The sequence below is a fragment of the Saccoglossus kowalevskii genome, chromosome 15 (assembly GCF_978046115.1).
Source record: "Saccoglossus kowalevskii chromosome 15, keSacKowa6.1, whole genome shotgun sequence".
Classification (NCBI taxonomy): Eukaryota; Metazoa; Hemichordata; class Enteropneusta; family Harrimaniidae; genus Saccoglossus; species Saccoglossus kowalevskii.
The window spans coordinates 6,777,372-6,795,244 of NC_140655.1; the positions used below are offsets into that span (position 1 = coordinate 6,777,372).

The following is a 17,873-nucleotide window of genomic DNA, read 5'->3' on the forward strand; positions in this document are numbered from 1 at the left end:
CGAGGCATAGAAGTTTTGTTCAGCGTTTCCAATCCCATTTTTCCCACTGCAACATATTTGTTAAAAGAAATATTTGAATTCTGTTCGTTTTTTAAGGAGGCATTTTTTTATTTTTTTACGATTTTGGTAACGCCTTATTCAGGGATTTTCTAAGACAGTCGCAGACAATCAGCGCACGGATGTACGTACAAAACATGCTGTTGTACTACCGGCGACGGTCGCCTGCAACGTAAAAGTTCAAAAATTTCGACCGGTTTTAAAAAATTTGTGTTGGATTAAATAATTAGTGTTGGAAATCTGACATGTTTTAAGAGTGCAAAATTAAGGTGCATTTTCGAGCGGTCGAATTTTTCCGAATAGAAATCAGCAAATGAAAAAAATCGGAGTGCTAAACAGTGTGTTAGTTTTAAAAAAAATGGAATCTCCGTCAAATTGACGTAAACTTCCCCATTTTTCACGGAAAAAGCAAAGGTCGTGGCCGAGTTGCAGGCTAAAAAACTCAAAAATCAAAACAAAATCATCAATCAGTAAGTATTATGACAAGGAAAACAAAACATCAGACGCGGAGAAGCGGTCAGCGCATCAAAAGAGTTGTTACCGTAATGTATCAAGTTACCTTTTCATTGAAATTAATTGGTTGTTTTCAATTAATTTTAGCGTACCTCTGCAATTTATTTTAGCATTGTCAGTTGTTTGCTTCATTGAATTAAACGGAGTTCGTCCGGTTGCAAACAAAGCTGTCTCGCACTACCTAGCAAAACTTGTGAATGATCGAAGTACAGGTACCCATTAGACAAAAGATACACGAAAGTTTGTATCTCCCCGACCCAGTGCAATATATCCGGTTAGAATCAAAGCTCACGTGTCCCTTATTTGAGGGACCAGATTCTGCCGTAAATTCGGGATGGGATTTAGAAAAAAAATAGGACTTTTAAGGTGTATTTTGGCGTCATTTTCGGACATTTCAATCATTCCTGAATGATGCGTGAATTGAATGAACTATGACCCGTACAATCTCGATTTGCATATTGTCAATCAAAGGTCCTGTTATTTGGTTACTCATGCAAATTTGGCAATTGAACATAAACATTGCCACGTGTGAGTGTTTTTTATTTTTAACCAGAAAATAAACAGCAATTTTAACGGTGTTCCAATAAGAATTCATTGGTCAAATTTTCACAGAATGTTCTTTAGATTAAAATCTATATAAAAAACGAAAAAAGCTATTTTTGATTGAAATTCACAAATAAACTGCATCTCTACCTTAAGCCGTGTGCACAAGATATTTTCAAGTTTGTTTTGATTACTGTTCACTGTAAAACTGATAGCCGTGTGGTACGTCGTAGCAAGCGTGCGAACGCGGTTTCTTTTTTAGTAACCGTGGTGGGAACAAGAGCAATGACTTCGCCTTTTTTCGCTCGTTTTTGTGACCGCTTGTTGAATTCGACTGGACAATTTTCGCTTTATTTTCGATCGCAAAAAAAAAACACGAAATATCACTGCCCGCTCGCTCGCAGAAAATTTACGAGGTTCACAATTTCTCATAATAGCGTTGGTTGCAATTGTGTCAATTTGCTAAAAATAACTAATGACGTAATTGGCTACCATGTACGCGCGGCAAATTGAAACACATTCGAACAAACCAAAACTGTGCGTCTGTTACTGTGGATATTTTTAATCGCTTTTCTTCCACAATATCAATATAATTTTACTATGGTGGCTACTCGACATTGTTGTTATGGATTATGCCGTTCTGATTCACGGTATGGATATAGAGAATCCATGAAAGGAGTGTATTTTATCCAGTTTCCAAAACCACACCTTGGAATGGAAAAGTCCCTAAGATGGGTAAGGGCATGTCGTCGCGAAAATGTTACGGTCAGCAACATAACCAAGGACACGTATATTTGTTCGCTGCATTTTATTGTTGGAAAGGGGCCTACAGCTGAACATCCAGATCCCATTCCAGCCACAGCCACTTCGACGCAGGTAAATACACTAGAATAGTATGTTTCCCCACCACTAGTTTCGTCCGCCATCTTGTTTTCGCTAGCAGCGTTTTAGGTTCCGTACGCCAGATCGACTGGTATATTTGCAGACCAATAAAATATAAATATACTGACCGACCTGAAAAAGATGCACGGATCCTTAAACGGTTTTACGTTGTGCTTATACATTTTTTCATATATTGGCATAGGTCCAACAAATGAAGAAGAGAAAAGCACCCACGGATCGTCAGGCTGCACCACCACGGAAAAGAAAGACTGTTGTTGAAGATGGAATTGACAACGAGATGGCTGATACACTTCTTGACCTTGCTCAAAATGAGATTGTGTTTTCGGATACTTCAGCATGTAGGTATTTTTATGTCATCACTTAATTAAAAAAATTAATTTAAAAAAAGTTTACTTGGCAAACAATATTTTGTTCGTTGTACAAAGAAAAATTGATGGGGTCAGAATACTGAAAATAAAGATGTGGAAATTAAAATCTGAGATTTTTTGCATGAAAGATGTTTTTCATATTTAATTAAATAAATGATCAGACATATTTTATCACAGTATTGAGTTAATGGCATGTTTAGTTAATCTCCCAGCTATCTCCCCATTACCCTTACACAAATTAATTATGCCCCTAGAATGTCAGACATTTTGTTTCCCATAATTAGTGATAATAGCTATGGATTAGTTGATGTTTTTCGAGCAAGAGTTTCAATACTATGTTCCTGATTTGTGAATTATTTTTCTATTATAATACATTTTAAACAGAAAATTTTCATAAAATAATTCATTTCATTTATGTATTTATTATAGCTTGTGACGTGCGATGGCAGAATTCTGTTCCAACTAACTCAATAGGCATTCAATCAATACCAGAAATGAACGATGCATCAACACAGACAGATCGCAGTCAAGATGCTGATATTGTTGCTCTCAAAATTGAGAATCTGTGCTTAAAAAATGAACTTATGGACTTAAAAAGTAAGAAAAACAATTCCAGTAAAAAGAAACATTTCTCTGTAGAAGATGTCAGTGATGATGATGTGAAATGTAAATTTTATACTGGGCTTACTTGGTTGCAGTTACTTTGTTTGTGGGATTTTTTGGAACGAGCAACAAACAAATTGTCTTTATGGAGCAGACCAATGAAACATAATGAGAAATCACCGTCAAAACGACCTGGTTCAAAACGGAAATTAGAACCAATGAACGAGTTGTTTTTAACCTCAGTTAGACTTCGTTTAGGATTGCTACATTCAGATTTGGCTTATCGTTTTGGAATTAGTAAAGGCAAAGTCTCTAGTAGTGTGATAACTTGGGTACAGTGCATGTTTCTTCAATTCAGCACACTGAAAGATTCTATGTTCCATTCACGAGATATTTTGAAGAAGTCTTTGCCAAAGTGTTTCAAAAAGTATAAAAATGTCAGGTCAATCATAGATTGTACAGAGACTTTTGTCCAAACAGCAAACAACTTTGTATAGTAGTTATAAATCTCACCCAACGTTTAAAGCTTTAGTAGGGATAGCTCCAAATGGGGCAGTCACTTACCTGTCAGGTTTATTTGAAGGTGCTGCGTCAGAGAGAAACATAGTAATTGAGTCAGGGTTTTTAGACAAATTAGAACCAGGTAATCTTATTCTAGCTGACCGTGGCTTTACAATTAGGGATGTACTGTTTGATAAGAAGGCTGACTTGAATATACCTCTTTTTCTTCATGGGCGTGACAGGTTTACTGTGCAGGAGGAGGCAGAAACAAAACAGATTGCCAAAGTCAGAATTCATGTAGAGAGGGCAATTGAGAGATTGAAGATTTACAGATTATTTCAGAGGACAATTCCATTGTCGCTTGCTCCAGTAGTTTCTCAAATGTTTTTTGTTGTTGGCTGTCTTATGAATTTTCAAGAGCCACTGGTTAGCTAATTTACCTTCCATGGAAACGAGTATGGCTACCCCCCATTTTTTTTAGATTTGAAATTCACTTTGTATGATCTGTAAACTACCAAGAAATAAACAAAAGTTAAGAATGGATATGATTTTGTGATCAAGATTATTTGTGTGTAAACTTGCATCTGTCGTGTGTTTATGAAAGCACTACAAAGGTCAAGGGAAATGCATTTTATTTATCAGTACCTTTATTTTCAGTGAATAAATAAGTTTTCTTTGTCATGACAGAATTAGTAAATAAAAAAATGACACAATATTGAATTGAAGTATTTGTTGTTTTTACTGTTGGTGCAATGTAAATGTAATGTTGCATATTTACAACAAAATAATTTAGCAGTAATAGCTGAGCAATATTGCAAAACTGTCCTTGCCATAATAAATATTCCCAACTCATTCAAATTTAATTGACCAATCCCTTAATTATCAAATACTGTAAATATTTTTTTTTTAAATATCTGTGATAAAACTGTACATAAAAAAGGTGAAAACATTGAATCTTGTAAATATGTCAAGAGGTCTATATATATATTTGTATTAAATCTGCAATAATTCATACAAAGCGAATGGGAATGCCAAACAGTGATTCGTATAACTTAAACTATATAGATCACACTTGTTGTGGGTTCTTTTCACGGGCCATAAAGGCATTGGAAATCATTAAGATGGTTATCGTTACAAGACGACAATGATCTCAGGCCAATAACAATTGGACATCTAAGAACCATAGAGAATTTATAAATAAGGGAACGAACACATTCATCATACACGCACAGCACTGAATGACACCAAATTTGAATTAACTGCAATGTGCGTACGCACACTTTAATACAAGAGCAAAAGTTTGACAGTAAATACACAAATAGCTTCACAAAATCGGCTAATTAAATATTACTGCATTGCCTAAATATTTTAGACGGTTCCGATAAACGTAACCGCGGTCGAAATATGCAGGTAAGGCAAGGGGAAACTGAAACCTGGCTGTTTGTGCGTGTAAGGCAGATGTACTATACCGGACGTAACGATGTCGAACTGCAGCAACAAACGTGGCGACAAACTTCAGACGGCTTGGTTTCCAGGGGTGGCTCACCTCACGAGGACGCTGTGCAGTACTATAGCTGACACCAGGACGACCAGAGAGTGAATTCTCAATCCGGAGTTCAATGGTGACGTTATCTGTGTTATACCGTACTTCTGGTGGATCGTCCAACACGCCAACCAAGGCACGCTTTCTTGTTCAATTTATTGTGGACCATATGTAAATCAAGATGACACCCCTTTGTTTACACTGCTCATTTCTAATTGGTCGAAACCAGAAGAATTGCGAGAAACTACCACATCAGGTGCGACAGGAATGTTATGCAAACTGACAGAAATGCAAAACCGAGTTTGTTGACCCGGCTAACCAAATTCACCAAAGTTTATTAACCTCAAATTCATCCTGATTCTCGGGAATCAAGTCTTCGGTACCATAGTATTTGGAGACAAATCTCAACCCAGGTAAATTCTTTGTCGTCCAATCAGGCTGCTCCCCTTGCGAAGAATGTAACAATTCGTGCATGCAATATATGTATTAAGTATTTCTTTATTTCTCCACCTATAACAAGTCACAAAGTATTCCCCTTTCTATGTAAATCATGTATGCATTTAAAAGCTTATAAGCCTAACAGGGAGGGCGTAATACTTGGAAATAAATTAAACTTTGGATTCCTGACATAAATATTTATAAAAAATAGTCCAGACCTTTCGGAAACAACAAATTTCATTGCCGCAACGAACAATCAATCCAGAATCTACAGATTCAGTACATACATGTACATAAAGTTTACTCTAAATGTACTGGTTCCAGGTCTCATGGAATTCTCATTTCAAAATATTCTGGACAGATGAAACTGTGATGAAATTGTAGTAACCTGGGCTTTAATTTCCCCCATAGCTCATGATCAAAAGTCACTCGCTGATAGAAAATGCCCCTCTTAGACCATACAACAAAGTAAGCGAAAGACAATCCAGTTACACCCATCTGCATCTGTATTTAAAAGTAGTACTGGTGCGAGGTTTTCAGGGATAGCACTCCATCATCATGTTCTCTTAAGCATAATGACGACCACTTTTCTTTAGAGAGCTTTGACTTCGCTTTATTGGGGTCAATATCTTCCAGCACCTTCGGACATTTTATTTCCAGTACACCATATTTATTGCTAGGTTGAGATGGCTGATATATTAATCCATCTGGATCACATCAAGTTCTGGAAAAAGTGGATTTACCCACGTACCAGTCGGTATGACTTTCATATCTGATTCAGTATCTTCCATCAGCTTGATGAAGTCTGTTCTGGCCTGATCTTTATTCCCAATTCCATACTGCATGGCAAATGTTGTTGGGGATTTTTCCCATAGCTTTCTTCTGAGGACATCCATTATTCTTTTATCAGAATTGGCCATGTAAATCTCTCAGCAATTTGGCGCAGTAATACGCAACAATCTCTGGGAGAACCATTCATCAGTACCTTGCTGCTTTACCAACATGTATGGCTGATGAGATCAGTGTTCTCCACGAGGGGTTTAAGAAGGGCGCAGCGCCCCTCTTTAATTTATTTGCGCCCCTCTTCAATTTGTAGCGCCCCTCTATTATTCTTCAGCGCCCTCCTTTGTTTTCGGTGAACAGCTGTTTCACAAGTCCCTGAAGATGTCCCGACGACGTTATTGAGAGACCTCTTATTAATTGACAGGCGATAACACAAAGAACTAAGAGACAGATAGTGGCATAGGTGACAACTAGGACAATGAATTGGATGTCTGGAGAAAAACTGGCTGAATAAATAAACAAAAAAACAATGGCTGGATGTGTGAAGTTATTGTCACAAGCATTGCGTTAATCACGCAATGGGAGAGTCAAAACAAGTTCCCTCATCATTCCTGAATTAGCTTAGATACTTAAGAACAGAAGAACCAGCAACAATTTATTGGTCAATTGCTTGTTACTTGCTTTTTATTGGCGAAAAGTAAAAAATCATCAAATAAGGCCACACTGACTTAGTTTTATCACAGTCCCTCTATCACAGTCCCTCTATCACCGGTCTCGAAACGGCCGCTGTCCTATTGTCCTATTGCGCGTAGCAGGTAAATAAACCATTGACACCTATACGTAATCAGCAGTTCAGTCAGATCGCCAAAGCCTCATTAACATATCATTTACATATTTATACTTTGAACTTTGTGACGGTTGAGGTCGCCATATTGCAGTTGCGGTAAATTGTTCGTCGTTGAAGTGCGTTCTTTACTTATACAATTGCTACACTCATCAGCGAAAGGTTAAGGATTTAAAACATTTTTCAAAAAGGTAAGCACCATAGTTTTATTGTGGGTAGTTTTTATTGGCAATTATGATCAAAATTTTGCGATATTGTAAACTTTTCAGTATGAATGACATTATTCACGACGCTCTGCATCTGCGTAATGAAAGTTTCGTCTGAGTGTTTCGCATATATGTTGATACCGTTAGAAGGTGGCAACATAAAATATAAATGTTATTTTGACTCTGTACGTGTTTTTGTGAATGTCCAATAATCAAATCTCGTTTTACGGCTGGTGTAAAATGCCTCTTTTTCTGCGGTCTTTGCGGGGTTTTCCGGGGTCAAGCATGAAGTGACCTCATTATAATATTTGGCGGGTTTGTCAGATCTAGGTCGCCACATTGCCGGCGTTGCAGTGTCTTCATTTCGCACAACATTACATTAAAGGGAATTTTGAAATACTAGTATGGTGCAGATAAGGAATTTTATCACAGTTGAAAAAAAAAATAGTGTGCACATGTCAGTTGTGTAACACAACTGTTAATGTTATGGTATGAATACATGTTAACCACAGAATTGTGTCCCCTCAAAAACTTATTCATTTAATTAGGTATACAGTTGTAGAGAACATTGACCTTGCCTATCCATTTGTCATTCTCCCTAATAATACTTGTAATTTAAACCTAAATTCTAATTATTTTCTCTTTTTTTTTATCTTTCAGAAATCAAGTGCCAGAAGTGGAAATGGAGAATCTTTATTTTATTTGCTTTGGACTGCTATCAGGATTATGTTTTAATGTTATTTTTTTATTTGTGTACCCAATGAAAGCACAATGTTATCGACTTCTCTCAGTTCATACAATAAACTACCTGTTCGTCACAGTGAATTGTATGGTGTGTGGTTTGATATTATTTGGACTATGTTCCTCTTGTTTTTGCCCTTTCTAATATTTGTTTTGCTTCTTGTTTTAATTGTCTTTCTGTTTTCCTTTATGAGTTGTGTTAAACTGGTTGTTAAAATGCTGCATATGTATTTCTTTCCTTGCGATTATTTTGTTTGTCAAAACATGTATCATGATGAGATGCTTCATCATAGGAGGTTGATGTTGAAATTGTTTGGTAATGGTTCAACAGATGATAAACGTGGATGGGTTGTTGACCCATATATCATGTATGTTGTCTGTTTGGTTACTCTGTTTGTTGTCTTTGGATCATCATATATCCCTGTTAAATATGGCTGGTTGATTGAAGAAATTGTTCTATTCTGTTGTCTACATCACTTGTGCTTTACAATGCCTATTGTACAAATGGATTATTACAACCTTGATTTCTGTTGGTTATTTAATTCTTTCAACATTTGTCTGCCTGTGGCGGTTTTACGTCAAAAAACAAACTTCATGCATACAGATTAGAAATAAAGAAGGAAAAGTATGGGCCACCAACACATCTAATCAGTAGTTTGCATGCAAAAGATGCAGGAAAAGCACATGTTGATGCTGTTGTAAACAAAGTAATGACAAAACCTATTACTGATGTAATAAAGCACACTGCAAGAAAACAAAATATTGATGTAAACAAAGTGATACCAACAAAAGTTGTAGTGTGCTGCATTGTTTTGATGTTTGGTTGTGTAATATTATTCGTGGGTCATCCTACCCATTTGTTTGTAAGTGTTGGGAACAGACAGGTTCTTGTTAAAAACACACCCGTATTCCCCAGTGCCAAATATGTCAAAAATAGGTTACAGGAATCTGGTGTTAATGATGGGTCAACACTAATTGCTGATGGTCAGTGACTGCAAGACTCTGATTTGATCTCAGCAGAGTATCAGAACTTGCAATTATTATTCCATGGCAAAGGTGGAGCACATGGCCAGAAAAGTAAATGTCATCCACATACAAATTGCACATCTTGCAAGCACTGTGGTAGGACAGGTGAATCACGATACAATCATGCAATTGATTGGGCCAGTGATCTCAAAATGTTTTTAATAGATAATTACAACATTATTATACAACAAATATACGTTTATGAACTCTGCCAAAAAACCTAATTAATAAGCACGGAATTGCAACAAAATCTATTCAGCACATGTATTTATAATATATCAGCTGCGTGCCAAAATTGTCGGGACAGATTCACATCAATAACACAAAACCTCCCTTGTGTGCTGAAAATATTAATAAGCTGCAGATTGGTAATCTGTAAATTGAAAACAGCCAATCCCAAATATTGTTTGATCCCAGTTTTTTGTGTGCTCCCCCTAAAAAATACACTGCTAACACAGATTTGGTAACTTTTCAATTTTTATTATTTATCATTGTTGTACATTTCATGAATGATGTTCTAATCAATATGAAAGTCTTGCCCGTGACCACAATCCCATGAGAATCTGATATTTATACCATTTTACAACATATGTGGAATACTCCCAATTTTTGTGTAAATGTAAAATAAAGTGTGCTGGGAATAATCATTTCTTTCAAGCCATATGACAAGTAAATGTGTTTCACTCGTATATTATACTATAAAGAATGTCCTTTAAAATCTTTTTAAAAATTACAATACAAATTGTTCCTGACTGTGAATAAAATAGAAATGAATTTTGACATCTAAACACACTGAAATATTCCAAGCAAGAAGTTCAAAAGAAAACTGTCTGAACATAAATACGAATGCAGTTGTAATTTCAGTGCTTTCTGACAGTCAACAAACAATATTAGATCGATATTTTACACAAAAATGTTAGGTTAAATAAATAATACCTCTGACTGTACGTCTTGTATGGCGTTCTATCCTCTATTTGTCCGGGGGTTCTTTCAATTGACCCACGGAAGGTACCGTTAGTATCTTCCATGATTGACCTTATGTATGTGACCTCAAATCCACTTCCGGGTCAGCAAACTGTTCTCAGGTGCGTTTTAATTTAATCCTAGTGTTTCGCACACAGAAAATAATAAAATATTATTTTACTTTTGATGATAATCACACTAGTTATGTACTTGTAAATTTTGAACTGTGTCCGACGTATTGATCACGTCTTCACAGATGATTGAATTACAGTTTCTGTTGTGACCTTTACGTAGGTCTCGAAAAACAGCTTCGCTAGTTGTAATTTCTCTTACCATGTCTAAAAAGTTATAGCCATTTGAAACAAAAGGGTTCAGTTAAGGTTGTTATGTAAAGAGAAAATTTCTGTTTTTGTTCATTTTTCATAAAATAGCACACAGAAAAACATCCTCGCAGATGTCATTTTATCGCAGTTTAAATAGTAGCGGACGCGCGCAGAAAGTATTTTCATATGCAAATGAGGCTTTGGCGATCTGACTGGTTGACGCAACTTGTCAGGGGTCATCTTCAAGTTGACCCGCATATTATTACCATTAATGATTTACCCGACATGCTTTGCAAAAAAAAATTGTGCGGTTGCGCAGAAGTTTTCAGAACCAGAATCAAAACATTGGAAGTCGATTTTTGAGCAGCATGTCGTGGAAGTACGGAAATGATTTTGTTGGCTTCGAGGACGAAGATATCGATTGGGATTTTGTGATGGGACAGAAAGACTTTTTCCCCTCTAATGCTGCCGATGTTCCAGACGATATGAAAGTACATGTACGCGAATCTGCTAAACGGAGAAATTTCGTCTACGTCTGCCCGACTTGCGACAAGCAGTACAAAAGTTTAAGTGGCTTCAAGGGGCACATGAAAAATGTTCATGATAAAAACGTCAAAGGTATGTCCGTTACTATTGCTGTATGATCGAGGGGAATTAGTAAATGTTTGGTCTAAATGTTGTTCGAATTTGTTTTCATATTTTTAGCACAGTTACATCAGGCAGCTGGTTGCATCTCCAACGATTATTAGTTGTCTGAGATTGCATGTACTTCCGTTTCACGGCGCTCCTGTGACAATATCTTGAGCATGGAGGAGGCAATAAATTTGAGTACAATAATTATACGAAAAAGAGCCTATTGCTTTTTATTTGGGTCGGCAGACTCGCCGTGTATGAATCAAACTGGGCAGACACGATAACATGAAGTCGACATCACTGCCAACTTGTCGCCTCTTGTGAAAGTGTGAATGAGTATTGTTGACCGAAAATCCTCACGATTTCTTGACGGATATGAAAATATGAATGATTTATTATGAATATATTTATAAGTTTTAGTTTCTATCTATGGTAATCTGTATATTTCATGGTTATATGTAGAGAGGGCAATACATTGTTTTCAGGTCCTGAACACTAGTTTATAGCAAACTGGCAATATTCAATCTGTGAAAAGCAGGTCCAGTGAAGAACACAGCAGATCAGGTAGACATTTATTTTATTACAGGTTTAATCTCCATAGAGCCATGTTATAATTATTTTTAAGATAGGCTCAAAGAATTTTTTTTCGATAAGCTTAATAAATATTTTTTTCAACTCGAATGTACTGAATATGAATTATTACTAGCCATCTAGTATCCATGAAGGAAGAGCATTGTAATATCCTAAAATAAAAATATAGTAATTTAAAAAATGCAATTACCATGTGCAATAATTAAGTTTTTCCGTTTCAGGTTTTACCAGACCCAGCACAGTGTACAACAAATTGTTGTTGCAAAGGCCTTACACCACAAGATGGTTTGGCATGCTTTTTTTAATATGTGGGTAGACAGAAAAACCACAGATGACATAATGTATTTATGGATTTTTGGCCCAGTGACACAGATATAGATGAACTGTTCAGAACATGCATTTTTAACTTAGCAGTGTTGGCAAGAACCCGAAGCGACACCATGGACTACTAGTCTGAAACAGTTGAAGCAGCAAGCACAAGTGAACTAAGTATTGAGGAAGAGCAGGCACTCGGATATTTTGCTGATTACATTCCCTACAACTTAAAGAAAATGGCAATGGCAATGGCAATGGCAAAGCACAAAAGCAAAATTAATTAAAATTTGTATTTATTTATAACTTATTTACATCTAACAATAAATACAAAAAACAGCAATATATTAGTATATCTTGTTTTTTTACTATTTTACATTGTTTTCAAAAACAGAAATACTAACACTTCTGTTTGGGAAGAGAAGTATCATCTACTATATGCTGTAAGGGCCTTCTCTTGTGTCTCTTGTGTCTCCCTGTATTGCCTGTGATGCACTGCATATGATAAGATTTTTGAAGTCTGATGACATTCTCTTGATACCCAAAAGCCATAACTGTTGGGTTGTTATTTGCTCCTCCTCTGTGCCGATGCTTACTGAAGTGGGCTTGTAGTGGGTCTTGACGGAACCTCTCACTCAATATAAAATCCACTCCATGGTTTAGTAGATATTTAGATACTTCTACAAAAGAATGCACTGGGAAAAACAAAATAAAAATAACTCGTAAGATAAATTTTAAATTACTAGCATATTAACAATTTCTGGAAAACTTTACAGTGAATAACAATTTCACATAAAATAAAAATAAGTGCGACTCAACTCACCAGTCATTTTCAATTCATCAACCGTTTGTTTACTAAGACACATAGCATTTCCAGCACTTTGAGAATATAATAATTTCCACATTTAATTCTTACCTGTTGCATTGTAGCATCATTAGCAATGGTAACATGCGATTGTGAAAAGTCATCACATTCACTAGACTTTTTTTTCAAATTGCTTGTAGTAACTCTTGGGCCTCCGAAAACTGTTCTTCTTACGAGGCATGGTTGTCAAGAGCTTGTATGGCTTCAACAGCTGCACGTTCTCGTCTGACAATATGAAAATAAAATAAAAATGTAAACAAAGATATTTCACCGAATATAACAAAACAGCAGATACCCAAATATACCTTAACCCCACAACTCATTTGTTAATCTTCATAACAACCAGTATTGGGTATTATTATCTACACCGGATTTGTATTATTCTCAAAAAAGGAACCGAAACGAGAAACTCTCGTTGATGTATTTACGCACAGTTCGGTATCTAAAATGGCGTCGAGTTGAACCACGCGTTTCGAAAAATACACACAGACAATCTATTTTTCGGGACACAAAAAAATGTTGGCAGCACAAAACATCTTTTACCGTGAATGGCACCTTCAACAGCACATAAAATAGTGAATTTAGTGATCATAACGTAAGAATATCTGATTTAAGAAACACGACCCATTATCGCAACAATCGACTATTCTCAGGATGTTTGGTCGTATGTGAATAACCAGGATCACACAGTTTTCAAGAATTCGACAAAAAATAATACGATATAAACACTCCCACTCGAAGCAAATACACTTCCACCCGCCAAAACGATGCGAGTTGAAGATTTTGCTAGCATATCAAGCGAGAAAAGGGAACTGAAAAACTACCGACATGTTTTGAGCGATGAACTTTTTGACAAAATGGAAGTCAGAAAATCGAGGTCAAATTTTCAAGATCGAAAAAACTACGAAATATTCGAAATGAAAGAATGGATAATAACTCACCTGTTAACTAATGGTATTTCGCTTCGGTAATAACAAAAAGTTGTTAAATATATGAAATGTTACAGCTAAGAGCAAGGAATAAAATACGGAGCACTTGATCATACGTTTTCAAAATGGAAAGCGACGCTATACTGTCAAGTGACTATGCGACGCCAACAACCGCTACACGCACTCACTGGATGTTTATTGCTAATCCCCCCCTAAGACAATAGGCGTTTCGAGACCGGTGATAGAGGGACTGTGATTTTATGGATGACATCCGCGCGTGCAGTAGTTTTCGCCTGTTCTCAAAAAAAAAATCACCAAAGACGAGTCTCCACAGATTGGTTTTCTGTCCAGAACATGCCGACTCATATTGTCGCAAAGCGCCGGCTTGTCATAAAACTCGTTTTGGACTACCTCAAAACGTGCCAATTTTGTCGTAAATGATCTTCTGCACATGCGTATTGCGTTGCCGGGAATTCCAACATGGCGACCACGCCACCAAAATACGTGAGCCATAAAAGTTCAGAGGAAAAACGGAGGGATTGTTGTAGACTGGTACGCAATTGACGTCGGCCAGGGAGATGTGACGTTTACACAGCTATACGAGAGATTGGTAGCGGCAAGCGAGTTTCGCCCAGACAAATTTAAGGACATATTGTCCAGAGTGGCTGTCCCGGAGCGGAGGTGTATGGTGGCCTAAAAGTCAGTCAGGCGACAAGTCAGTTTGGTTGCTTTGTCCGCATTGAAGCCGACAAAACTGCAACGAAAGCAGAGGAAGCTCCTCCGCCGAAGTCCGCTTTTGAGATGAAGAAAAGTTTCTTATTATTTTTTTTTTTATTTTCTGATTTGGATAATTTGCTTGCACACACAGTCAGTAATATTTTGATCAGATGATAAATTTTCATCAAGATACATGTACATAATTTTCGGCATCCAAATTTTTGTTGGTGTTTTTTTTTCAATATCGAGCCTCTTATAATTTGTTACGTAGTTGAAGTAGTTCTAGAGCATCTGTGTCTACACTTAGTCTATCTGAAGTGTCACTTTAAAAGCTGTAGTTTGAATGTCAAAGAAGTTAATTTCCAGGTTGCTGTTGACAAACCTATTGTTCATTTTTAATTCAATTTTGTTTTCAATACAACACAGTAAGTTTTTCTTTATTTAGTATTTATGTATTTCTTGTTGTTTTTATGATACACTGTGTTCTGTAGTTCAATTCGTAATTTTATACCAGCTCCGCATTTTTTTTTTGGCAGGTTTTTTCTTTTTTTCGCCCTCTCGCATTAGATTTGGGGTCTCCAGAGGATGTCATCCATAAAATTAAATCAGTGTGGCCTAAATCACCAAAACAAAACATGCGGCGAACACTGAAATAACATGGATGTCACGGTATCTGATTTGTTCTTTGTCCTCAGTACCCATAAAGCAATCAACATAATGATTAATTTATTTACAGTCATCGGATTCGATTTTTTCTTTTTCTTTTAAATGATAATTTTGTTGTGTGAAAATATTTTTCTTCTTATTACTTGGGTTTTTCAACTATTACAATATGTCAGTGTATTTATAAAACCTATGAAAATACTTGAAATTTAAAAGAAATAAATGAAAGGCTAGAATTTCACAACTTGTTCCATTAGAATTTTTCAGAGAATAAAATTTATATTCTTCATTTGTCAAAGTTGATATTTTTTTTACTTATCAAGTGGTTTAACTTATTCATCAAAATCATTCAAGAACATTAATATAGTACTTGTACATAATATTTCAGGTTGATGTAAATATAAAAGTGCTAAGAATTTCCTTTGAAATGTTTGATTGGTATGCTAGTTATATGCAAATTAGATATGCTAATTTTATGCAAATTAGCACCCCTCTTTAAATTTTATTTGTGGAGAACACTGGAGATGGTACTGACAAGTTTTCCAGTATCTGTGTCCTCTTTTTCCTTAATATGTCCATACGTGTATCATCAAGTTCATAGTTCTCATATGTAATAAATAATAGTGTCTGCCACATGGAAACTGACTGTCTTTTGGTTTGCAGATTGCAGTAATTTTACAAATTTGTTAATGTCCTGAGAGTTTAGTCTAGAATTCTGCATTGATGGTGGGCGAGGGTCAAAATTTGAAACATCACTATCACTTCTCTTTGCTTTGGATGGGTAGTTAGCTTCAGTTACACGTTTTGGATTTCTTTTTTTCTGTCTGCCTTTGTTCCAGTTGCAAGTCTGGCTTGTGCTGGATGATAATAATAATAATAATAATGTTTATTTGCCATAGATTACATAAAAAAAATAACAATACAGCAATAAATAATAACTAATAAATATTGATAAATAATAATAATAATATTAATCTATGGCTGGGAAACAGAAATTAGCTCATGCAGAGCTAGTCTAGTCTGTTTCCCATCAAAATATATTTTTAAATAGCTATTTATTAAAAAGGGCAATCAAATAGACAGTAAAAAAAAAACTTTTTTACAATGGTTTGCTTACACACTAATACATGTTTGTATGCCTCTATATATACATATTGGAATATAACTATGGATGATTACAGTGGATTAAATAGTCTTTCACTTCTTTTTTAAAATTTGCTCGAATACGAATCAATTGGATATCCAGGGGTAAGCTATCCAGGGGTAAGCTGTTCCAAATTTTAGTTCCCTGGTAATCGACTGAAAACTGACCCAAATTTGTCTTTTTCATTGGTAGAAGAAAGTTTGAATTATCCCTTGACCTAGTGTGATAATGGCGAGTATGGAAATTGAAATAGTAATTAAGGTCACGTGGCAATTCGTGAAATTGTAGGTCATGTATAAATGTACATAGCTGATACTTAAATTGGTCATAGATATTGAGAATACGTAGTGACTGAAAAAGAGGTTTACTATGTGCACAGTAGTCTTTAAATAGTATGATACGAACAAGCTTTTTTTGTTGTTTATATATAGGGTCTAGAAATGTGCGATACGTACTACCCCACACTTCTAACCCATAGGAGATATGAGGAAGAATTAGAGAATTATACAGAAGGATAAGAACGTATTTGGGAAGTGTATGGAGGAGGAGCATAGCCATGGTTGTTGGTATAATCAAGCAAAGCATACAACAGGGCTGATACATGGCTACAGCGACCCATAGCTGATGCTTTGCAATTACAGCTGGCATCCTGCACAATACCAGATTCACTAGAAATAGTGATGGTGACGACATACGTGACAGATGTCATTGACGCTAGGACTTTTGCCTTTACATGGTAATTACCATCTCTCTTACAGTCCTTCATATCCTGGACATTACCACTTCTGAAAAACTGTTGACCTCGTCGCATTGGCTTGGATGTCTGGCAGTCATATTCAATAGCTGATGTCATACCATTCTCCACAAATTGTGCTGACTCCACTAAGTGATAATAGATGTGTCCTTTGTTAAAACATCCTGGGATGTGCTGACTAGGAAATGGCTTCCATCCATTGATGGGCAAAAGTGGTGGCCCTTTGTCCCTTGCTGGTATTGATTGCATTGTCTCCCTGCATTTGATTTCATACCATTTCCCGTTATCCACTGTTATACTAATTTCACTGCCTTTATTTGCTTCGATACATTTGTTTATTCTGTTAAAAGTACATAAATTTAGAAATTTATAAATAAATTAGAATACATGTATATTTACTGTGCTCAAGACTGGTAAAAATAAGATTCAAATTATTGTGTGTAATAATCATTTTCTGTAACATTCATCGTACAAATTATTAAATGTTGACAATTCAAATTATATCTTGAAACTGTGAATAGTTGCCTAAATTCAGGGAATTTTGACTAGAATATAGAGCAATCAGAATTAAAAATAAAATATACAATTTTACACACACTCTCTCCCAAACAAACAAATCACAGTACAGCATCCCCGAATACTTAAACTTATTTTTTAAATTGAGACTTTCCAGAACTTCATAATAATCTTTTAATAAGGGACAGACACTATAAACACCATAAAGACACTAAACAATGACGCATTTAATAGGACATTTCACACTTGTCAGCCGTCGTAAAAGGTCACATTAGCAACCTGACAGGAAGTACGAAATCTGCAACGATCTAACCATGGTCACTTCGCCTCTGGCAAGTAAAACTGGGGGAAACACAAACTTTGACGAATATGTGAATCATAGAGGCCTCAATAT

The 17,873-nt window shown here is 35.9% G+C and overlaps 1 protein-coding gene and 3 long non-coding RNA genes across 4 annotated transcripts; 3 read left to right on the plus strand and 1 right to left on the minus strand.

Moving 5' to 3' along the window:
- Window positions 1-1,713: 1,713 nt before the first annotated feature.
- LOC146733896 (uncharacterized) lies at window positions 1,714-3,923 on the plus strand. Its single transcript, XM_085508401.1, has 4 exons — window positions 1,714-1,989; window positions 2,198-2,354; window positions 2,814-3,319; window positions 3,468-3,923. The coding sequence occupies exons 1-4, from the start codon at window positions 1,714-1,716 to the stop codon at window positions 3,921-3,923; spliced, it is 1,395 nt and encodes a 464-aa protein (XP_085364527.1).
- A 3,229-nt stretch (window positions 3,924-7,152) lies between these two features.
- LOC146733897 (uncharacterized) lies at window positions 7,153-8,127 on the plus strand. Its single transcript, XR_014931648.1, has 2 exons — window positions 7,153-7,287; window positions 7,963-8,127. It is a non-coding gene; the product is annotated as an uncharacterized LOC146733897 (long non-coding RNA).
- Window positions 8,128-10,668: 2,541 nt separating this feature from the next.
- On the plus strand, window positions 10,669-12,234 carry LOC144344495 (uncharacterized). Its single transcript, XR_014931750.1, has 3 exons — window positions 10,669-10,973; window positions 11,474-11,552; window positions 11,801-12,234. It is a non-coding gene; the product is annotated as an uncharacterized LOC144344495 (long non-coding RNA).
- A 319-nt stretch (window positions 12,235-12,553) lies between these two features.
- Window positions 12,554-14,218, minus strand: LOC102807518 (uncharacterized). Its single transcript, XR_014931751.1, has 3 exons — window positions 13,698-14,218; window positions 12,808-12,981; window positions 12,554-12,586 (listed from the first exon to the last, which is right to left on the minus strand). It is a non-coding gene; the product is annotated as an uncharacterized LOC102807518 (long non-coding RNA).
- Window positions 14,219-17,873: the final 3,655 nt, after the last annotated feature.

Bases quoted from the DNA above. Each gene is read 5' to 3' on its own strand.
- LOC146733896 (XM_085508401.1), top strand. From the start codon at position 1,714: ATGGTGGCTACTCGACATTGTTGTTATGGATTATGCCGTTCTGATTCA. The intron at 2,355-2,813 runs GTAGGTATTTTT...TATTTATTATAG, and splicing joins GTTTTCGGATACTTCAGCAT to CTTGTGACGTGCGATGGCAG. The intron at 3,320-3,467 runs GTACAGTGCATG...TTGTCCAAACAG, and splicing joins CTAGTAGTGTGATAACTTGG to CAAACAACTTTGTATAGTAG.